This window comes from Triticum dicoccoides, chromosome 7B, assembly GCF_002162155.2.
Source record: "Triticum dicoccoides isolate Atlit2015 ecotype Zavitan chromosome 7B, WEW_v2.0, whole genome shotgun sequence".
NCBI lineage: Eukaryota > Viridiplantae > Streptophyta > Magnoliopsida > Poales > Poaceae > Triticum > Triticum dicoccoides.
Genome location: NC_041393.1, coordinates 301,473,424 through 301,496,694, shown reverse-complemented (window position 1 = coordinate 301,496,694; position 23,271 = coordinate 301,473,424). Strand labels below are relative to the sequence as shown.

The following is a 23,271-nucleotide window of genomic DNA, read 5'->3' as shown; positions in this document are numbered from 1 at the left end:
CTTCTGCAGGAGAGCTCACCATTGGCTGCAGAAGGCTTCCGGACCAAGAGGGGGGTCCTGAGGTAGGTAATGGGGAAGACGACAATTGCACATGAGAGCTCATTGCCAATGGTGAGCTGCTCGGGGTCAGGGGTCAGCGCACTGAATAGGTGTAGCCGAGCATTTTTGCAAAGTTAGTGCATAGACCAGAAGCCTCGCCGAACACACAAAGCAGCTCGTGGATGGCACGCGGATCTTGCAAGGATGGGTGACAGAAGATGACGATGTCATCGGCATAAAGAGATATGCTGGAGGCGGCATGGCGTGTCGTGAGACGCTGCAGCACGCCGGAGCGGTGAGCATGCATGAGAAGGGAATTTAGAGCATCGATGGCAATAGCGAAGAGCATATAGGGGATAAAGGATCAACCCGCCGAAGCCCACAGGCATGGGAGATCGAAGGCCTAGGCGATCCATTGATGAGAATGCGTGTGTTGGAGGTGCAAAGTAGCATGGAGATCCAATCACGCCAATGGCTACCAAAGCCAAGGTGAAGCAAGACCTCGAGGAGGAATGGCCAAGAGACTAGTCAAAGGCGCACGCGATGTCAAGCTTGAGAAGAACTCTGGGCACCCGTAAGATGTGGAGTTGACGGGCCGTCCTAGATGAGCATGAAATTGTCATGGACGCAACGGTCGGTGACGAATGCACTCTGGTTAGCAGACACCAGCTGGGACAGCCGGGGAGCAAGGCAAAGTGAGATTACCTTGGCGATAAGCTTAACAACCAAATAAATCAAGCTTATAGGCCGGTAGTCCGAGAGGGCGGAAGCATCCGGCTTCTTAGGAAGGAGCGTGACGAGGGCTTCATTAAGCCGCTCTAGGCTGCGGCCATTGAGGGAGAAGAACTTGTCGAACACCTCACAAATATCACCCTTGAACTCGGAGGTGAACCCATCGGAGCCCGGGGCCTTCCCGCGAGGCAACACCTTCATGGCCTGCCAAATCTCCTCCTCGGTAAAGGGATGCTCGAGGTCGAATAGGTCAAAGTTGCGGTTGTCGATCTGGCCAAGATCGATGGAGAATTTCTGCTCACAAGGGGTCCCGAGCATGGAGGAGAAATGGAGATAGTTAGCTTTGGACATGCCCGACTCGTCAAAAACGGTACGGTCGCCTTGCTTGATGGAGAAGATGCGATTCTTCTCGAGTCTATGGGCCGCATGGATCTTAAAGAATGCACTATTGGTCTCATCCGCCTTGAGCCAGCATACATGCGTAACGAGGAAAATTATTTTTCGTCAATCTTTGTGAGTGGAGTGGCGGAGACAAGCAGCCCATGGACATCAGTACATCACCATGGATCTTTCATCAACACCCCAAGTGCCAACTGGACCAGTGACTAGAGCCCGTGTCCGTGCCATTGAATCTGAGGTGAACTCGCTTCTCTTCGTACTTTCGGTGCATTCACATGAGACATGCCTACCACCTCAATCCAAGATCCTATGCATTCTCAAATACCAAGGATCCATCCATGAAGGAGTGATGGAAGAAGGCCAAGTCGCTGAGGAGAAGGAAGAAGAACAAGAAATGTTGCACGGCTTTAGCGGCCGGACTGTCCGGCTACCAACCAAGACTATGAAGTGCCCGGAACATCATTACCCAAAATCAAAGTCGGTGAAAGAAGCCCTCTGACCGTTCGTCCGGCTCTTCGTCCGGCCATCGGTCGAATTATCCGGGTAGCAACCCAGACTGTGTGGCCCGTGTAGGTTATTCTACTCATGAACATTGTGCCAGCCTGGAGCCGAGCCTACATTAGTAGACGGACTATCCGGCTAGCAACCAAGACTAGTTGGCCACCAACCCAGACTGTCCGGCCTCTGCCTATGTGCAGATCTGGCCAAGAGGTCATGTATCCTCTCTCTCATCTGCCCTTTCGCCCCTTAGCTATATAAAACGTACCATGCACTCAAATTAGGGTTAGCAAATCATACCTAGACCTTGAGAGAGCTTTGCTCACCTAATCACCTCCTAGAGGATCAAGACGTCCTAAGGGAGAAGAATTCCCAATAAAATAAATAAGACTACCTCCCCTTCTAGGGTTTGGAGAGAAAAATCTCTCAAGGCCCCATCTCTCTTGGAGTTTTAGGAAGAACTCTATCATTTTACCTTTTCTTTTGTTGATTGTGGATCTATATGTATCTCTTCTTTTGGATGTTTTGAGAGAACATGTGTGATGGAAACTTGTTCATCTAGTTTGCCCTCTTGTGTTTCTTCAGTTACTGTGATTTTTTCCTTTTGCCATCTCATTATTGTGAAGATTGGGACTGATATAGACTCGACTAGATGGCGAGTCGTACGTTGGCCCGACCTTTTCATGGTACTAGCAGCAGCAAAAAGAAATTCTGGTCGAGCAAAGATGCAAGAGCGTAAGATCAAAAACTTGCATCAAGTAGATTGGATCGACTTCGCGCGCAACAACAACAAAATCCCCACGGATCAGCAACGAAGATATTTGGTGTCCCCCGACATGAGACGTTTTCTCTAGTTGTCTCTAGTTTTATTCAACTCAACTAAAATAAAATCTCCCGTACTATAGCTTCCAGTGGAAAGGCAAGGTATATGTGCTTCGCCTAATGATTCCCAAGCCATCACCGACAATATTCAAGCTCTCCGGTGCCTTTCTTCAAGCGGTTTTGGCCTTCTTTGAAAGGATTGTTCTACGACATTATCAACGGGTTTGCACTAGGCACGGTAGACATATTGCGCCTGAACTTTGTTGTCATTAGTTTGATCCCTAAGGTTAAAGGGGCCGACTCGATCAAGCAATACCGGCCGATTACCCTTATGCTGTGTTTGGATGTCTGTATTGGAGACCTCTGTATTGTATTAGTTTCAATTCCATTTCAGCCAGGGAACTGTAATGAACATGAATGTGAATTCAGTTGTTTGGATGTTAACTGAATTGGCTCACGGAATCCTACTGAGGTTTCAATACGGAATCATGTTTGGATGTCAAACTATGGAATTGCATAGCAACATTAGTATATGGATCAAAACAGAAGTTGTATAATGTGTGACTACAATTGGATGATTATATAGCAGCAGAAAAAATTATCAAATATTCTAGAATGTTGGAGGAAGAAGGGGAGCCGTGTTGATGCATGAAGAAGGGGAGCCGTCTTGGGATCCGGCAGTAGCTACCTAGGCAGAGGAGGACCAGGAAGAAGGGGAGCCGTGTCTCGTCTGAGGAGGCCTGAGGGAGAGGAGATGGGCTCCGGCGGTGGGTCACCGCAGCGCCGGGGACGAAGGGAAGGGCCGGCGCCGGCAGGCACTGCAGCCGCAACCATCGGAGGTCAGATGGGATCTGGCCGCGACGAGCATGGCCGGAGACAATGGAAGGGGCGCCGGAGGATAGGAAGGATCGGCGGCGGAGGAAAAAGGGGATGGGAGGGTGTCAATCTGCGGGGCGCCGCCATCTTCCATCTGCCTGCGCGCCGCCATCTTCCATCTGCCTGCGCGCCGCCGTCTTCGAGCTGCCTGGTTGCCGCCGTCCTTTGTCTCGTGGTGGAGGAACGAAGGGACGACAGCGAGGCCCAAACCGTTTTCTTTTGCGGGCTTGAGCCAATTCGGCTGAAATCGGAGGTGTGGCCCTCCGAATTGCCGCGAGGAGTGGGCGTGTGCGAGCGAAAACGGCTGCGTATTCGTTACCAATTCGGTCTGCTGTTTCAGAGTACATCCAAACAGCTGAATTGGGGCAGCCCAATACCAAATCCATTACAGAGAGCCCAATACAGACATCCAAACGCAGTGTTATCAATGTGCCTTTCAAAATTTGTGCTAAGGCTTACTCTACTAGGCTCGCCCCCATAGCCCAGCGCGTGATTAATAGAAGCCAGTCGGCTTTCCTCAAAGGGCACAACATTTTAGAGGGTCCGGTAGTTCTGCAGGAAATTATCCACGAGCTTAAGCGTACTAAACAGCAGGTCGTGCTCCTCAAACTCGACTTTGAGAAGGCCTACGATCGAGTGAACTGGTAGTTCGTTCGAGAGGTTTTGATTCGGAAGGGTTTTGAATCAGGTTTTACCCATCGCATCATGCAGCTGGTCTCGGGGGGCCAGACTGCGGTGTCCATAAACGGAGAAGTAGGGAACTTCTTCCGCAACAAGCGTGGCTTAAGGCAAGGAGACCCCATCTCCCCCCTGCTCTTTAACCTAGTTGCGGACGCCCTCTCGGCCATGATCGACAAGGTCAAGGGTGTCGGGCATATCCGCGGAGTGGTCAGCCACCTCATTCCGGGTAGTGTCACGCACCTCCAATATGCGGACGACACGATGCTACTTTTTGAGCCTGACGACCATAGCATTGATTCCATCAAGCTCATTCTCCTCGCTTTCGAAGTAATATCGGGCCTCAAGATTAACTTCCTCAAAAGTGAAGTTATCGCCATTGGGATGGCTGGCCAAGAGGCGACCCGTGTTGCCAACCTCCTTAATTGCAAGCTTGGGAGCTTTCCAATTAAGTACCTGGGCCTCCCGATCACGGACAAACACATTTCTATCCACGAGTGGGAGCCCCTTTATGGCAAGGTGGCGAATAGGGTAAGCCCTTGGCGAGGTAGGTTCATGTCTTCCGCTGCCAGGCTTATCCTAACAAACACTAGCCTTTCCTCGCTGCCCATGTTTACCATGGGGATGTTTCTCCTCGCTGACGGCGTCCACGCCAAGCTTGACACCCCTAGGTCAAAGTTCTTTTGGTAAGGGACCGGGACCAAAAAGAAGTATCACTTAGTGAAGTGGGCAGCGATTTGCAGGCCTGAAAAGTTTGGTGGATTGGGAATCCTTAACTCCAAACTAATGAACGTGGCCCTCCTAACTAAGTGGGTTTGGAAGCTAGCGCAAAACGAGCAGGGGCTCTAGGCAGAGATTCTCAGCGCAAAACGAACCGTACAGACGGCGACCTTGGATGATACAAACTGTACAGACGGCGGACAGCGGCTCGATCTGGAGCAGCAGATCAGCAGGCGTCACACGCGTACAGTAGCAGATCCAAACCGATCGAAGACCGAAAACAGCAGTAGGGCAGCTGCGAGCGATCAGGAGAAATAACCAAGAAATCGATGTAGAGATCAAAGGAAGACCGGGAAAAAAAACTCATTCGAGCAGCACGAGTTGCAACGTGCAGTGGAGACCCTAAAACCTGGGCTCTGTTACCATGTTATCAAAGCAACTTGTATTATTGGGATACCAAAACTAGCATATGTACACATACGCGAGGATGCCAAAAGGCAACAAAAGGATGCCAAGATTAGCTCAAAAAAAAGGATGCCAAGAGACTAGAATGCAAAAGGCCAAAAGACATCACTAAAAGACATCACTAATATAACTCTAACAGAATTGAGCAGAAGGACATGGTCTGTGCGATCCTCGGCAAGATTGTAGGATGGCATGGTGCAAGCTCAGGTCATGGGATGGCATGATTGGTCGTTGGGCGAGCTACATGGCACGTTTACTGTTTCTCTCGGAATAAAAGGAGAAAGCTAGAAAAACTGCAAAGAATTACGCAGCAGAAAACTCGTGCGTCTCCGTCTTCCTCTCTCGCTCACTCTCGTATCTCAATTCATAGGTAACATGAGCAAGGGGCGCACTAGCGGTTACACACCAGCTTCTAGCAATAGGACAGCGGCTCCGACAATATGGTGGATGTTGCATTGTAACTCACGCCAGTGTGGACTGGCAGTAGCCAATTCCTCGCTGAGACATGGGCGTCCACCTGACGGTCGGTGTGGTGTGAAGACATCGCACCAATTAGCCAGCGCCTTTTGGCCTTTGCGTGGAGTACCGGCGGAGGCGACTATCGAACGATCCATCATTTAGATGCTGACAGGAGCACTGCTCCGTGTCCAGTGTGAAAACTCTTGTCCTTACCTTTATTGGTCGGTATCAGCAGCAACAAACTTGCGTCGTTACATTGTTGAAGTCGTTGTCTACTTGTTGTGCTGGTCTTCATTGGCTGGTCTCGATAACCATGACGAAAATCCTTGTCCGGGCCGTTTCTGGCCAGACTTGGCGAGACGATAGCATGAGGACGTTTATCCCTTCTTGAAGGTGTTGCTGCGGAAGAAGTCTGATCTAGCTATAGGTATTAAACTATTAATGTCATAGCTTGTAATGGTTCAGCCGTGGTTCCCTTTGTTATATACTAGGCTTAATAATTAATAAGAATGGTTGTGTGCATCGCAATGAAGCAAAGGCCGGAGATTCTGATCTCCCTTCCAGAAAAAAATTGGCCTTGTACGCATGCTGAATAATTGTTTTCATCAGTGGATAATAACATAGACTGGAAGCATTGCAAGAAATTCATCAGCTGATCTGGAGTTCTGAAATTTGCAATAGCTTGCATGGAGATGTCATGTGTGTAGCCTTCAGAGATTTGTTCACTGTTTAGTGCGGCACTGCTTATCAGCACCAGTCCATGCTTGTACCAACGATTGAAGTTGTTCACAGTTTGTATGGGTGGTTCGCTGGAGCTAACTGAACAGGTTCCACTGACAGGGATTAGAAGTGAAGGGAATTGTGGGGGTTAGGTGAGGGGGTGGAGATGACCCAACCCCTGGGTGGAATTAATCCCCTAGAGGAAGCAGGCCGTAGTGTGTAGGTACATCTACTCCCCAACCAAGTGAGTTAGGCTCACTTCTTTAACTTGTCCTTTTCACATACTGAAACTAACACTATAAGATTAGTATAAAAATAGTTTTTGAGACTACTAAGGTAACTAGCTCTCTCTGCATGCATTTATTTTTGACAACATTTATTTAACTCCACAGTGGTGATCTTTTTATATTTAGAAACCCGGAACAAATAAAGGAGGGGGTATATTTAGAAACCATGAACAAATAAAGGAGGGGGCTAACCTGCCTCTTCTCAAAATCTGATAGCTCCAACGATTTGGCTTCGAATTCCAGTACTAAACAGTATTTCCCATCATCAGTTACCTACATGGAAAATATACTATGAATCCCAGAACCAAGAATTACGCAAGTGAACTGAAATGTCCTTTTGTTAAATCATGTGATGATTTGATGGAGTAAAGAATTTTGGTGTAAATAAACCAAAGATAAAGACCAGTCAACTTTACTAAAAACATGAAAACAATCAACAAACACAAGCCACTGAAATTTCCGTAGAGCATATGGGAAGTTGAAAGAGTGGCTAAACTTTATGTAATTTCTACATCGTGAATTTATTAACAAGCCATAACAATACTCATGAAGGCCAAATTTCTTGCTAAAATTTCTACATCATGTAATCAGTAACAACCCATAACAGTACTCCGTCATGAAGGCTAAATTTTTTTCTGAGATTTGTACATCATGTATTCGGATAAAATACCACTGCTCCTGAATACATCTCACTCTGCCTTTCAAAACTAGTCCTACTTAAGCTATAGCTATAGTCCTCGCATTGTCCATCTTAGTCAACACCATCTAGTATTTTGCCTAGAGATCTGTGGTAATGCTGACCAATGACAAGGCGATAAAATACGGGGCCACTGATGAGACAAAAAAAGGATCTAATGGCACTTGATGTAACTATCTCAATATAAATTGTCAAAAATTAAATGTGTGCTTTGCAGTAAGTATAACCATCTGTAGAAAAGACTACTCCAAGGAACAAAGTAAATGCAAAATTTACTTCTTGAATCTTTTGTAATATAGGTGCACTACGTCTTGGAATGCCGCCACCCTGCCAGTTCGATAGAAGGAAAGAAGATAAGTAGGATAAAGTAGCAGAATCCTTCCAATGTAAAGAAAGAGATTAACTAGAAAATATTCAGGAGCTGAGGTGAACTTGAATATATAGGTATAATACGAATAAAAGGAGAGATAATGTCAGATTATGGCAAAGCACCAAAACAAGGAATTACCAAACCATATTGAAAGATCCGCTTTAGAGCTTCATCGAGATGCTGCTCATCACCATATCTATAACGTGTAACATCACTCCTGACCTAGAGGTAGGAGCAAGATTAACATGTGGCATGGTAGATGTTTGCATTGACTTAAAGAAAGTATTGAAAATTAAGCAATTAATCGGTAATACTTTGCAAAACAAACATTCTTCCACAAACACCAGAACTAGAACCGACGCACTTGCATTGGTTAAATGCTTGGCATGTGAAGTCTGTAGGTAGAAAAGAACTGCAGAGATATTTGGTTTAAGAATAGTAACGCAGACACAATTGTAATGAGGTCATACCGGCACCGTAAACGGAATGGGCAAAGTTTTAAACATGTTTGGTTAGCTCATGATAATCAATTACAGTGCATGGTCTCTGTTCAATTGTAGAGTCGGCGTCATCACTGGCACATCCACCAACAGCGTCAAGGGTTGGTTCCCACACCTCGTGTTCCGATTTGCTTCGGCGGTGGGTTGGACGACCCGGAGGCGATGGCGTGGTGGTGTACATGGCGGAGGACACACCGATCGGCCTGCCTCTGTTCGTTCTTGCTGCTGCTGGAGTTGCAGCAGCGGCTCGGGCCACCTCAATCAGAATGCGACGCGGGAGTTCGTCTGCCGGTGGGTGGATGGCAACCGGATCCTGTACAGCGAGCGCATGGTCGACACCCTGATGAATGGGGGCTGTGATTGAGCGTGGCATTAAACCTGTCGCTGCTGATGGCCAGAACAGAGCGACGGTGTCCCATCTAGGGGGGCTCTCACCACATCGACTCCCGGCCCGGTGAGCCGGGCTGAGGACCCCTAGATCGGTTTCGTCTTGGGGCGGCGACCTACCAGGAGAATCAAGAAGCCTTGCAGTTCAAGACAAGGACTCCATATCCGTGGAGGATTCCTCTCCACCAACGTAGCCGACTAGGACTCCTGTAATCCTAGGGCTCCAGTGTCTTATATAAGCCGAGGCTGGACTAGACGATAGACAACATTACACATTACAATCTCTTGGTAGATACATGTACTCTGTGCTACACTCCAACGCAATAAACACAAACAGGATGTAGGGTATTATCTCCTCAGAGAGCCCAACCCTAGGTAAAATCATGTGTCCTTGCTACCATCGCTCCTAGAGGCCTAGCTTAGGATCCCTACCTCGAGATATGTCGGTTTAGGTTCCGTCAGTGGTGGCCCATATAGGCCCTACTAGGGGATGGGCAAGTTCATCTACGTCGGTTCAGGTAATCCAATCAGCCCGACGATAGTTTGGATACATTCGTCCTTTGTGTCATTATTCAACAATAATTTTTTATTAGCGACCAAGCCGACTCTCGTCATGGACTGGACCATTGGGTGCGCCTATTGGGCCTGGGCTGCTCGAAAGCAACGGAAGACAGCGACTACAAATACAAGAACGAGCTACAAACAACTTGGCTCGGAACAAGACGGCTTCGGCCACCTATGCTTCTGATGCGAAGCATCCCACGGTCATCCCCATGGACCTACCTACGTCTCCCACGACACCGCTTGGACCAATGACAAGAGCTCGAGCAAAGGCTATCGAAGATAAGGTGAACTCGCTCCTCTCCGAACTACCACTTTCTACATATGAGACATGGCTACTACCTCAAGCGGAGACCCTATGCGTGATCAGGTACTTGGAGGAAGGCCACGGATCAGCTACGCCCAACGGACAAGGCGGCGAGGACACCAAGTACAAGGAGCGAGAAGAGAAGCAGCCAGAAATTCTCCAGCCACCAGACGTCCGAGACGTGTCGGACGTCCGACGCCTGATGCACCAGCCCGCCAGGCCAGCCCTAGCCAGCGAACGCTACAACGGCCGGACGTCCAACACGCCTCAGACGACCGACACCTCCCAGCGCCCGGACGACCGAGCCCCGCCGGACATCCGGCGCCACCATCACAGAACCAAAACATCAAAAGTATGGAGACCACCGGACGACCGACGCCCCGGACGTCCGACGCCGGCCGGAAATCCGACGCCGACCATCCCGAGCCAAAACATCGGACTTCCGACAAGTACCAGACTTCCGGACCCTCGCGAGCCACAGGACAACCGGTAGCTGTCGGACGTCCGACGCATGTGTGTTGATTCAAGACCCCTCACGGGAAGACCCCTCAAGACCTCCTCACGGAGAAGAAGTTGCTACTTGTATCGTCCTTTGTTGATCGTGGATCTTGTATCACTCTTTATGTTCGAGGATCTAGCGCATGTGTGATCTTTCACGTTGATTTGAGTGTTTCCCCTCGTGTTCTTCGTGTTCGTCGTAGGATCACCTCCAAATCGTGGAAGATCGGCCCTAGGGTTTCCACCCTGCATCATCTTGGTATCATGAGCCAAGGTTGATCACGAATTTCGAGCACTACCCTTGTTGATTTTGTCCCAATTTCGAAAATTCCCCCACGAAAATAGCCCCAATTTTTTTTTGTGATTTGTTGGTTTTGATGAAGTTTTGTTGGATTTGATCCATGGATTTGCTTTGCCACGAGTGGATCTAGCTTTCCCCAATCATCTCCACCATTTCCATCCATAAATTCGTCCAATTTTGCCCAAATTTTGCCCCTCCACCACGAACCCTAGAAGTTCATCCCGTGCCCGAAACCGCCCAGACACCGGACGTCCGACGAGTACCGGTCGTCCGACCACCACTGGATGTCCGACGTTTCCTGACGAAACTGAAAATTTTCAGTTCGGCCACCTCCACCGATCCACGTCCACTTCTGCACACACTCCATTACCAATACACCTTTCGCGACCACCACCGCTTCCCGCGAACCACCATCGATTACCCACCACCAACTCCGACAAATTTTGACACGTTTTGTTCTTTGAGAATTTGAGTTGCGGTTTCCGTTTCCTAATGCGTTTCGGCTACTTAGGGACGGTGCGACATCAACACCACCGCCGCTCATCTTCGTCGCGGACTCATCATCGACAACAACCGCTCAACCATTTTGACACCTTCAACCGTAAGCAAGGACGGTAACCTCGACGGCATCTTTGTCTACTCCATGCCATTGCATTGATAACCCCATAGCCCATTTTGCGTACCCTTCCTATCGAGACTAGCCATTTGAGTATTGCCGGCAACGTCACTTGTGCACATTAGTGATCATTGCATATATCACATCATCTTGGTGTCCATATCTTGGTATCATCTCTTGTGTCACAAGGTTGTCATCGCATATACACAATTGTTATCTTGGTTCGTGAAGTTTTGCATGAGAAAGAGCTCAAAAGAGACAGAGCCAACCAAGCTTTTCAGCAAAAGGGAAAAATAAATAAATAAGCTTTTAAGCAAGAACCATAGCATCATACAACATTAAGATTGTCATACTCGATCATCTTGGATCATATCACCGGAACACCATACATATAGCATACTTGGGATAGAAGTCGTCGCATTTTTGCTTTGCAGGTTGTGCACAAGTCTCGTGTCCGCCTATAGTGCAATCATGCTAGCGTCTCTCTAGCATTGTGCAACAAGAGCATTTTCCGTGGATTCCATATTTTGAGCTCATTTTTGGTTGCACGACCCCATTTATCTTTCGGTGTGTATGTTTCCGTGTACCTCCTTTTGCTATCTGTCTACTTGTTGCATTAACAAATTTGTGAATCTTTTCCAACATTATTGAGTCTTGCTAACAATTGCATAAATTTTGTGCCACCATCCTAACTGAGCTCCTCCAAGGGCTTATTTGTGTAGGTGCTCTGTTTTCGAGTCGAACGACTAGTCGCGACTAGTCGTCGACTAGTCGACAAGTCGTTACATGAAGGTCGACTCAACCTGTCGACTCGAATCATTGGATGAGTCGATCGACTCGATCGACTAGTCCCGACTAGTCTCGACTAGTCGCAGTTTTTGAGGCGAACGACTCGTTCAATCTGTCATGAAAGAGAAGTTGGGCAGAGAAAATGGAGCAGGGAAGGAGGGGTGGCTCCAGGGAAGGATGGGGGAGGCGGAGAGGAAGGGGTGGAGGCAGAGAAGCCATGGAGGAGGAGCTGCAGCAAGGCCATTGCGGCTGTCGATTCGTGCCTGGGGGCTGGAAGGGGAGCAGGTGAGAGAGAGAGTTAAGACGAGAGTGGATGGACGGTGAAGATTAGAGAATATGGATGGTCCAGATTGAGCTAGGCAGGCTAGGGTTTCATTGGGCCTTACTGGGCCAATATTGCCGTGTGGGCCAGTATTGAAGGAAGATTGGAGCGTCTGGAAACCTAGATCGAACAGTTCCAGCCCCCCTCCCCCGACCCAGCCCTCTTCTGCAGCAGCCGCCGCCCTGGCTTGCTGCTCGTCCCCTTCTCCCCTGGTTGCTGCTGCCTGCTGCTCATCCCTTGGTTGCCGCTGTTGTTGGGCTGCTCCTCCCATCTCCTGATGGCCTTGTCTTGGTTGGTTGCTGCGACTCCTCCCTTGGTTGCCGCTGGCTGCTGCTGGTCTGCTGCTGGTCTGCTCCCTACTGCTTAACTCACGTCGACTCATCGCATGTCGACTCGTCGACCATGAGTCTAGACTAGTCACGACTAGTCTAGAGTCGCCCCCCCTGAGCGACTCGTCGACTCATCGACTCGAAAACCTTGTGTAGGTGTGAGAGATTGACGGGAACTGGTACCAATTGTACTATTTCCTTGTTACATCACTGAGTGATCTTTGATCCATTCTCAACATCGGTCAAGGTACATTTACATTTGGTAACGTTATTCTCTTTCTCCCACTCACACTTTACTTGAAATGATGGATAGGCCAACTACTTCTACCAACCCACTCTACATCGAGCAAGATGAGGACCCGAACACCTACGTCACCAAGAACCACCTCTTCGGCGCACAACGAGCTTTGCATCAAGAACAACAAGCATTGAGCGGCTGCATCAACCATCTCGCCACCGACTTGCGACAATCCGAGTGACGTACAAGACTACTTCGACAACAAGCTCGACGAACAAAAACAAGAGAACAATGCAAGAATGGACGAGATTCATGCCTTGTTGGTCAACCGCTCTTCTACCTCGTCGTCCTATTCAAGACGGAGCCACTCAAGTCGACATTCCTCCGACACCATCTCCGGTTCAAGTACACCAACATCGAACACTCTTCGACGAGCCGCGCGCCAAGATCGTCAAGCAAACCGCAATCCTCTACACGAAACCGATCCTCAAGAGCAACTTCTAGCGCAAGAACATCGACATCGTCAAAATCAAGCTACCTTTGCGTAAGCACAAGAAAGACAACGTCAACGCCAACAAGAGGAAGAGCGGGCGCGCCAACACCAAGACGAACAAGATGCCGAGGCACAACGTCAACAACAACAACGGCGTGAAGCTCAAGCACTTGAGGCGCAACATGCCCTTCGAGAGACGAGTCGCGCCGTTGCCGCACGCAACTGGCATACTCGTGAGCAAGAAGCGCTTCGCGAGTAAGTCCAAGAGAGGAACTATCAAGCAAGAGTACACCGACAAGTTCCACAAGCTCCTTGACAAGAACCCCAAGTTCGCCAAGAGCAACAAGACAATGGGAATCCTCAACGCCAAGAGCAACATGAGGTTGGCAACCCTCCACGTCAAGGGCATCATCACCCTCGACCCCAACACAATGAAAAGCAACGCTATGGCAAGCTCAAGTTCACCATGCCCAAGTTCACCGGAAGCAATGATCCCGAAGAGTACCTTTCATGGGCATTAAAGGTTGACAAAAATTTTCGTTTGCACAACTATGAGGAAGACAAGATCGCCATGGCATCCCTTGAGTTCCAAGACTATGTCCTCATTTGGTGGGAGCAAGTCATTGAGCGACGAGAAGCAAGAGGTGAACCACCCATAACAACATGGGATCAAATGAAGGATGTCATGAGAGCGCGCTTTATGCCAACATACTATGACCGCGACCTCTTCAAGCGACTACAACTACTCAAGCAAGGAACAAAGAGCGTTGAAGAGTACTACAAGGAAATGGAGATTGCCATGATACGAGCGAATGTCACGAAAGATGATGAGCAAACTATGGCACGTTTCTTGAATGGGCTCAATCACCCTATCAAGAAGATCGCCGACTTCCAACCTTACTCCAACCTCATCGAGCTAGTGCACCAAGCTACCAAGGCGGAACGTCAAGTGCAAGATGACTTCAAGTATGCCAAGTACTCTTCCAAGACTTACGGCGTCTCCTACAACCAAACCAAGCTTCTACGACTACAACGACTCCTACCTCGACAAAAACTTCACCAAGCAATGGCGACAAGTCAAGCTACAAGAAAACTTCGACATCATCAAGTCGTCCTCCTACTGCAAGCAACTTCAAGCCGAGAGCTTCATCATCATCTACTCCAACCGATGAGACCATCAAGACAAGTTCAATCAAGTGTTTCACGTGCGGCGGCCGAGGCCACAAGTCCTTCGAGTGTACCAACAAGCACACCATGATACTCAACGATGACGGAACCTATGACTCCATGAGTGAAGAGGAAATGGAAGCCCTTGAGCAAGTGGCCATGCACCGGCAAGTGAACGAAGATGAAGATGATCAAGTATTTTGTGACGAAGATTCGAGCCCCGCTCTCGTTGTCTCCAAAGTCCTGACACTTCAACATCATCAAGACGAAGACCAAAGATGCCATATCTTCCACACCAAGGCGGGCATCAATGGAAGGTCCGTGAAGGTCATCATCGACGGAGGAAGTTGCCATAACTTGGCAAGTGAAGAACTATGCTCCAAGCTCCAATTGATCAAGATGAAGCATCCCCACCCCTACAAGGTCCAATGGTTTAGCGACTCCGGCACTATTCAAGTGGAACATATGGTGCAAGTTTCATGTCCGTTTGCCACCTCCTTCTTGGACGACCATGGCAATTCGACCAAGGCGTCATCCACAATGGGCGTACCAATCACTATAGCTTCAAGATGAAGGGAAAGGAGGACGTGCTACGTCACCTAGTCAAGTGATCGCCGACAAACAAGCCACCCATCGTGGAGAAAATATATATATATATAGAGAGAGAGAGAGCGAACCACTGAAAAGAGAGAGCGCCACAAGCCCAAATTGAGTGCCTCCACGATGAGCGACAAGAAAAACTTAGTGCTATTTGCCACCAAAAGTGAGATGAGAGAAGTGTGTGAGGACCCATCAAGTGTCATGCACTATGTCCTTTTGTGCAAGGACGAGGCACCCAAAACTAACACCTCTCAAAATCTACCTTTAGTGTTATCTTCTCTATTGCAGGAATTCCAGGATGTATTCCCCGACGACCTACCTCCGGGTCTACCTCCTCTTCGAGGCATCGAACACCGCATCGACCTCATCCTGGGAGCACCTCTTCCTAACAAGGCACCATACCGCGTCAATCCCGAAGAAACCAAAGAGATCCAACGGCAAGTACAACAACTCATCGACAACAGACATGTATGAGAAAGCTTGAGCCCATGTGCCGTACCGGTAATCCTTGTTCCCAAGAAAGATGGTACATATCGCATGTGTTCCGATTGTCGTCCTTGATGGATAAGTCTGTGTACTAGGGTCATTGTGGGGCTGTAGCACATGGTCCTTGTGGCAGTTAGGATAGAGTTCTGTTCTTGACCATCAAGGACTGTCAGTTAGCATCTTAGACTAGCATCTTAGACTAGCATCTTAGACTGGCATCTTAGCAGCATCTTAGCATATGCCTTGGCTGGCTAGCAGCCTATAAATATGTATCCCCAACCCCTCAGGTGGGTATGGCATTGTGTGAGAAATAAACCAACGAAAATTGCCCCAACTCTCCTAGTGTCATCCACAACTATCAATGCTCAGGCTGAAAGGTCTAACAAGTGGTATCAGAGCCTCGTTAACCTGCACCCTGAGCATTTCCTGTGAGCAGCCCAAGTTCAATCAAGTTCAATCAAGCAGCTGCTCCGTCTGCCTCTGGTTACCTTCCTCCCTCCGGACTGTCGAGCAGCAGCTCGTCTTCATCAGCCTCCTCTTCACGCAACAGCCCCCCTGCAGCGAGCCATGTCTGCAGGTCGCTCTCAGCACACGGCTACCTCGAGCATGTGGCGCCGGCAAGAGGCCGAGCGCGCCGTGGCAGAGGAGCGTGAGCGAGCGGCTGTAGCAGCGGCTGCTGCGGCGGCAAGAGTGTCGAGGCTGGCTGCAGCGGAGCTGGCAGCAGCCAGAGCGGAGGTAGAAGCAGCCAGGGCGGAGGTAGAAGCAGCAGCAGCAGCAGAAGCAGCCCGTGAGGCTACGGCGGATGCCAAGGCACTCCGCGGCAGCCCCGGCAGCTCCAGCAGCTCCGCGCCTGCGGACGACGGCGCCGACGCAGATCGCGCCAAAGTGGCGCAGGAGCGGACGGCGCAGTGGGCAGCCGAGCACGCCCGCGCTCCAGGTGGAGGCGCGCACCGCGATGGCGGCTGCAACGACCAGGACCGCGGCCTCTACGAGGTCCGGACTGTGGTCAGGGATGTTGGTTCCAGTGTTGGGTGGCCTACCCTCACTAAAACCAACTACGTCGAGTGGGCCGGGATCATGAAGGTCAGGCTCCAGGTGCGCCGCATGTGGGAGGCAGTCCAGGACAGCAACGTCGACCACCTAGAGGATCGACGGGCGCTGGACGCCCTCATCGCCGCAGTCCCGCCCGAGATGCAGTTCTCGCTTTCCAACAAGCGGACTGCCAAGGAGGCTTGGGACGCCATCGCCGCAGCACGCATCGGCAGCGACCGTGCTCGCAAGTCCACCCTGCAGGCACTTCGTAAGGAGTGGGAGAACCTGGGCTTCAAGCCAGGTGAGGACGTTGATGACTTTGCTCTCCGTCTCAACACTCTGCTGCAGAAGATGGTGAAGTTTGGCGATGCCACCTACACCGAGGAGAGAGCTGTCGAGAAGCTTTTTCGGTGCATTCCCGAGAAGTACAAGCAGATGGCTCGCTCGATCGAGTCGTTGCTGGACCTCTCCACGATGACGATAGGTCGACTCAAGGTCGTCGACACCGACGAGCCACACCCCCCCTCGGGGCCCGTCACCACCGGCGGGAAGCTGCTCCTAACTCGGGAGCAGTGGGATCCCAGCCTTGGTGACAAGAAGAAGGGGGAGCCTTCCTCCTCGACGGGCGGCCGCAAGCGTGGCAAGCAGCGTAAGGCGCGAAGAGGCCCCCCGGGCAGGGCACAAGGACGTGCCGAAGGTGACGCCCGCGGAGGCGCCAAGGACGGCGCCGCTGGCAAGCCCAGGCCGGCACAAGACAACAGTTGCCACAACTGTGGCCGGTTTGGCCATTGGGCCAATGAGTGTCGGCAACCACGACAAGGCCAGGCTCACGTCGCACAGGCGGAGGAGGAGGAGACGGCTCTGTTCATGGCGCATGCAAGCATTGAGCTACCCTCGGCGACTCCAGTCGCAAAGGCTTTCATCCACCTCGATGAGCCAAAAGCACATGCTCTTCTCGGCGATGGCTCCGGGAAGGACAAGGCTACGGGGTGGTGCCTCGACACCGGCGCCACCCACCACATGACCGGTCGAAGGGAATTCTTCGCCGAGCTCGACTCCGATGCGCGAGGCTCCGTCAAGTTCGGGGATGCCTCCGCTGTGGAGATAAAGGGCGTCGGCTCCGTCATCTTCGCCACCAAGATGGGAGAGCACCGGCTGCTCACCGGTGTCTACTACATCCCTGCGCTAAGGAATTCCATCATCAGCTTGGGACAGCTGGATGAGAACGGCTCACGCGTGCTGATTGAGCATGGGGTCCTACGCATCTGGGATCGCCAGCGTCGCCTTCTCGCCAAGGTGCCCAGAGGTGAAAATCGACTCTACGTCCTTGATGTGCAGGTGGCACAACCGGTCTGTCTCGCTGTCCGTCGAGACGACGAGGCGTGGCAGTGGCATGAGCGCTTTGGGCACCTTCACTTTGAGGCCCTGAAGCGTCTAAGTGCCAAGGAGATGGTGCGAGGCCTGCCATGCCTCGACCATGTGGAGCAGTTCTGCGACATCTGCGTACTGACAAAGCAGAGACGACTCCCCTTTCCCCAACAGGCGAGTTTTCGGGCTAAGGAGAAGCTGGAGCTCGTGCACGGAGACCTGTGCGGCCCGGTGACGCCAGCCACACCAGGAGGTCGACGCTACTTCCTGCTGCTCGTCGACGATCTCTCCCGCTACATGTGGGTGATGATCCTCGGCAGTAAGGGAGAAGTGGCGGACGCCATCAGGCGCGCGCAGGTTAGTGTGGAGGCGGAGAGCGGCCGCAAATTGCGGGTGTTGCGCACTGACAACGGCGGCGAGTTCACGGCGGCTGAATTCGCGTCGTACTGCGCCGATGAGGGCATCCAGCGCCACTACTCCGCGCCGTACAGCCCGCAGCAAAACGGCGTCGTCGAGCGGCGCAACCAGAAGGTTGTGGGGATGGCTCGGGCTCTCCTCAAACAGAGAGGGATGCCAGCTGTTTTCTGGGGAGAGGCGGTGCTAACGGCCGTCTACATCCTCAACCGCTCGCCTACTAAGGCACCCGACGGCAGGACACCGTACGAGGCCTGGCATGGGCGGAAGCCGGCGGTCTCCCATCTGAGGGTCTTTGGCTGCCTTGCTTTCGCCAAGGAGCTCGGCCACATCGGCAAGCTCGACGACAGGAGCACTCCGGGAGTCTTCATCGGCTACGCGGAGGGCTCAAAGGCCTACCGCATCCTCGACCCAAAGACACAACGTGTGCGCACAGCGCGAGACGTCGTGTTCAACGAAGGGCGAGGGTGGCAATGGGACAAGGCGGTGGACGACGGCTCGACGCCGACGTATGACGACTTCATTGTCGAGTACGCCCACTTCAAGGAAGCTGGGGGAGCAAGCAGCTCCTCTTCGCCGGGCATGTCTACCCCGGCCCCCAAAACTACATCGACTCCAGCGCCTGCTACGCCGACGACACCACAACCGGCGACGGCGCATACTCCAGCCCCTGCGGTCACCACTCCGGGCTCGTCTTCATCAGCACCAGCTCACGCAGAGCACAACCCGATGAAGTTCGCTTCCCCGCTCACTCACGACGAGGAGCGTATCGACGCGTGGCATGACGGCGAACCGCTGCGGTACCGTACGATGGATAATCTGCTCGGCGACCAGCCGGTGCCGGGACTGGTGTCACGTGACCTCGAGGCGCAGCTACAGCTCGCGTGTGAAGACGGCGAACCACGGTCTTTTGCAGAGGCCGAGAGAGACGCAGCATGGCGCGCCGCGATGCAGTTGGAGATGGATGCGGTCGAGCAAACCGCACCTGGGAGCTCGCTGATCTCCCTCGTGGTCACCGCGCAATCACCCTTAAGTGGGTGTTCAAGCTGAAGAGGGATGGAGCCGGCGCCATCATCAAGCACAAGGCTCGCTTGGTGGCCCGAGGCTTGCAGCAGGAAGGAGTCGACTTCGACGACGCTTTCGCTCCCGTGGCACGGATGGAGTCCGTGCGACTTCTTCTTGCGCTGGCTGCCCAGAAGGGCTGGCGTGTCCACCACATGGATGTCAAGTCGGCATTCCTCAACGGCGACTTGAAGGAGGAAGTCTACGTGCATCAGCCACCGGGATTTGTGATCCCCGGCCAGGAGGGCAAGGTACTCCGCCTGCGCAAGGCCCTCTATGGCCTACGGCAGGCACCTAGGGCGTGGAACGCCAAGCTGGACTCCACGCTAAAGAAGAAGGGCTTCGAGCAAAGCCCGCATGAGGCTGCCGTCTACCGACGGGGCAGTGGAGGAAATACCCTGCTGGTAGGCGTCTACGTTGACGACCTGGTGATCACCGGCACCAAAGATGCAGAGGTGGCGGCGTTCAAGGAAGACATGAAGGCCACGTTCCAGATGAGTGACCTGGGGCTCCTCTCCTTCTATCTAGGGATTGAGGTGCACCAGGACCACTCCGGGATCGCGCTTCGACAGTCCGCCTACGCCAAGCGCATCGTTGAGCTAGCTGGGCTCACCGACTGCCATCCAGCTCTCACTCCGATGGAGGAGAGGCTGAAACTGAGCCGCGACAGCACGACGGAGGAAGTGGATGCTATGCAGTACCGGCGCCTAGTGGGGAGCCTTCGCTACCTCACTCACACACGGCCGGACTTGGCATTCTCCGTCGGCTATGTCAGTCGGTTCATGGAGCGACCAACGTCGGTACACCAGCAGGCAGTGAAGAGGATCGTCCGCTACATAGCAGGGACCCTCGACCACGGCCTCCACTACCCTAGGTGTCCTGGGGCGGCACACTTCGTCGGGTACAGCGACAGCGACCACGCCGGCGACATCGACACCAGCAAGAGCACGAGCATGATCCTCCTCTTCCTCGGCAAGTGTCTCGTGAGCTGGCAATCAGTCAAGCAGCAGGTGGTGGCCCTGTCCAGCTGTGAGGCTGAGTACATAGCGGCCTCCACTGCCTGCACTCAGGCGCTCTGGCTTGCTCGACTGCTTGGTGATCTTCTCGTTCAAGACACCAGAACGGTGCAGCTCCTGGTGGACAGCAAGTCCGCCCTGGCCCTGGCAAAGAACCCCGTGTTCCACGAACGGAGCAAGCACATCCGACTGAGGTATCACTTCATCCGCAGCTGTGTGGAAGAAGGGAGCATCGAGGCGAGCTACATCAACACCAAGGATCAGCTCGCAGACCTGCTCACCAAGCCCCTTGGGAGGGTCAAGTTCCTCGAACTTTGCTCCAGGATTGGGATGATTCAACTCTCCCACAAGACAACGTACAAGACTTAGGGGGAGAATGATGGATAAGTCTGTGTACTAGGGTCATTGTGGGGCTGTAGCACATGGTCCTTGTGGCAGTTAGGATAGAGTTCTGTTCTTGACCATCAAGGACTGTCAGTTAGCATCTTAGACTGGCATCTTAGACTGGCATCTTAGCAGCATCTTAGCATATGCCTTGGCTGGCTAGCAGCCTATAAATATGTATCCCCAACCCCTCAGGTGGGTATGGCATTGTGTGAGAAATAAACCAACGAAAATTGTCCCAACTCTCCTAGTGTCATCCACAACTATCAATGCTCAGGCTGAAAGGTCTAACAGTCCTATCAATGCTATCACCGCTCGTTATCGCTACCCCATTCCACGCCTTGATGATATGTTAGATGAGCTTAGCGGAGCCACCATTTTCTCTAAGATTGATCTTAAGAGTGGCTATTACCAAATTCGCATCCAAGAGGGTGATGAATGGAAAACCGCTTTCAAAACCAAGTTTGGCTTGTATGAATGGTTGGTCATGCCTATGGGTTTATCCGAAGCACCCGACACCTTTATAAGTGTGATGCATTTTGTTCTTCGCCTATACATTGGCGTATTTGTTGTGGTCTACTTTGACGATATTCTTGTATTTAGCAAATCTCTCAAAGATCATGTCACCCATCTTAGAACCGTGTTGCAAACTCTTAGAAAAGAGCGCCTATATGCTAATATGGACAAATGCCTTTTTGGTGTTGATAAGCTCGTTTTCTTGGGTTTTGTTCTGTCTTCTAAGGGTGTTCATGTAGATGAATCTAAGATCAATGCTATTAAAACTTGGCCCCAACCAACCAACTTGCAACAAGTGCGTAGTTTCCTTGGCTTAGCCGGTTTCTATCGTAGATTCATGAAGGATTTTAGCACCATCGCTTTACTTTTACATGCTTTGAGCAAGAAAAATGCAACATTAGTTTGGGACCATCTCAAGATACTGCATTCAATGAGCTTAAGAATTTGCTTACACATGCTCCTTTGCTTGCTTTACCCAACTTTGATAAACCTTTCGAGGTCCATTGTGATGCTAGCGGTTATGGCATAGGAGGTGTGTTGATGCAAGAGAAGCGCCCCATAGCTTACTTTAGTGAAAAACTTTCCGGAGCGCAACTTAACTACCCCATCTATGACAAAGAGCTATATGCTTTAGTTAGGGTCTTGCATGTTTGGGAGCACTATCTCGGCCCTCATGAGTTCATTCTTCACACGGATCGTGAAACACTTAAATATCTTAATATCTTAAGGGTCAAACTAAGTTGAACAAGCGTCATGCTAAGTGGAGTGAATTCATTGAGTCATTTCCTTATGTCATCAAGTACATCAAAGGTAAGGAAAACGTTGTGGCGTATGCGCTTTCCCGTAGATGCATGCTTGTTACCCAACTTGAATTGAATGTCACCGGCTTTGACCACATAAAAGACTTGTATGCGCATGATCCTACTTTTGCTATTCCATATGCCAAATGTTTGACGCATACATCTTGGGAACGTTATTACATCAAAGATGATTATCTTATGAGAGCTAACAAACTATGTATTCCCGAGTCTTCTCTTCGTTTATTACTTTTGCAAGAATCTCATGGAGGACTTATGGGACACTTTGGACGCGACAAGGCATTTGCTACGCTCTCCAAGAACTATTTTTGGCCCAAGATGTTCCGCGACGTCTCACGCTTCACCAACCGATGCTCGACATGTCGCAAAGCTAAGTCAAAAGCTCTATCCCATGGTCTCTATATGCCACTTCCAATTCCATATCACCCATGAGAAGATATTAGTATGGACTTTGTGCTTGGTTTGCCTAGAACTAGAAATGGCAAAGATTCTGTGTTTGTTGTTGTGGACCGATTCTCTAAGATGGCTCATTTCATCCCATGCAACAAGATAGACGATGCTTCACATGTTGCAAATCTCTTTTGTAGGGAAATCTTGCGTCTACATGGAGTGCCAAAGACGATTGTCTCGGACCGCGACGTCAAGTTTCTAAGCTACTTTTGGAAGACGCTATGCGCCAAGCTCGGGATCAAGCTTTTGTTCTCTTCGGCATACCATCCTCAAACTGACGGCCAAACGGAGGTCACGACCCGAACGCTCTTCACTCTACTACGCGTGTTGATTAAGAAAAACATCAAGGAGTGCGAGGAGTGTCTACCCATCGCCGCGTATGCCTACAATCGAGCACGACACTCTACTACTGGCAAGTCCCCCTTCGAGGTCGTCTACGGCTTCAACCCGTTGTCCCAATTGGACATTCTACCTCTACCACTACAAGAGCGCATCAACATGGACGCAAGTACACGAGTGAACTACCTCAAGAAGATGCATGAAGATACAAGGCACACCATCAAGCGCCAAGTACAACGACTCGCGACCAAGCTCAACGTCAACAAGCAACCCATTATATTCAACATTGGAGAGCTCGTGTGGCTACACCTTTGAAAAGACCGCTTCCCCAATGAACGCAAGTCCAAGCTTCTACCTAGAGCCGACGGACCCTTCAAGGTGCTCGCACGCTACAACAACAATGCATGCAAGATCGATCTCCCGCGCGACAAGTACAACGTGAGCGACGTCTTCAACGTCAAAGATCTCTCTCCCTACCATGGTGATGAGGCTTTCGATCCGATGTCGGATCTTTCC

General features: G+C 51.1%; 1 protein-coding gene across 1 annotated transcript in view; it reads right to left on the bottom strand.

Annotated features, from left to right (window-relative positions):
- LOC119338212 (thylakoid membrane protein slr0575-like) overlaps positions 1 to 23,271 on the bottom strand; it is a 41,050-nt gene that overhangs the window by 14,748 nt on the left and 3,031 nt on the right. Inside the window, exons 5-7 of the mRNA XM_037610515.1 lie at positions 7,901 to 7,984; positions 7,669 to 7,719; positions 6,888 to 6,968 (exon numbers count right to left, since the gene is read on the bottom strand). Coding sequence (XP_037466412.1) covers positions 6,888 to 6,968; positions 7,669 to 7,719; positions 7,901 to 7,984 — 216 coding nt within the window. The remainder of the gene's footprint in view (positions 1 to 6,887; positions 6,969 to 7,668; positions 7,720 to 7,900; positions 7,985 to 23,271) is intronic.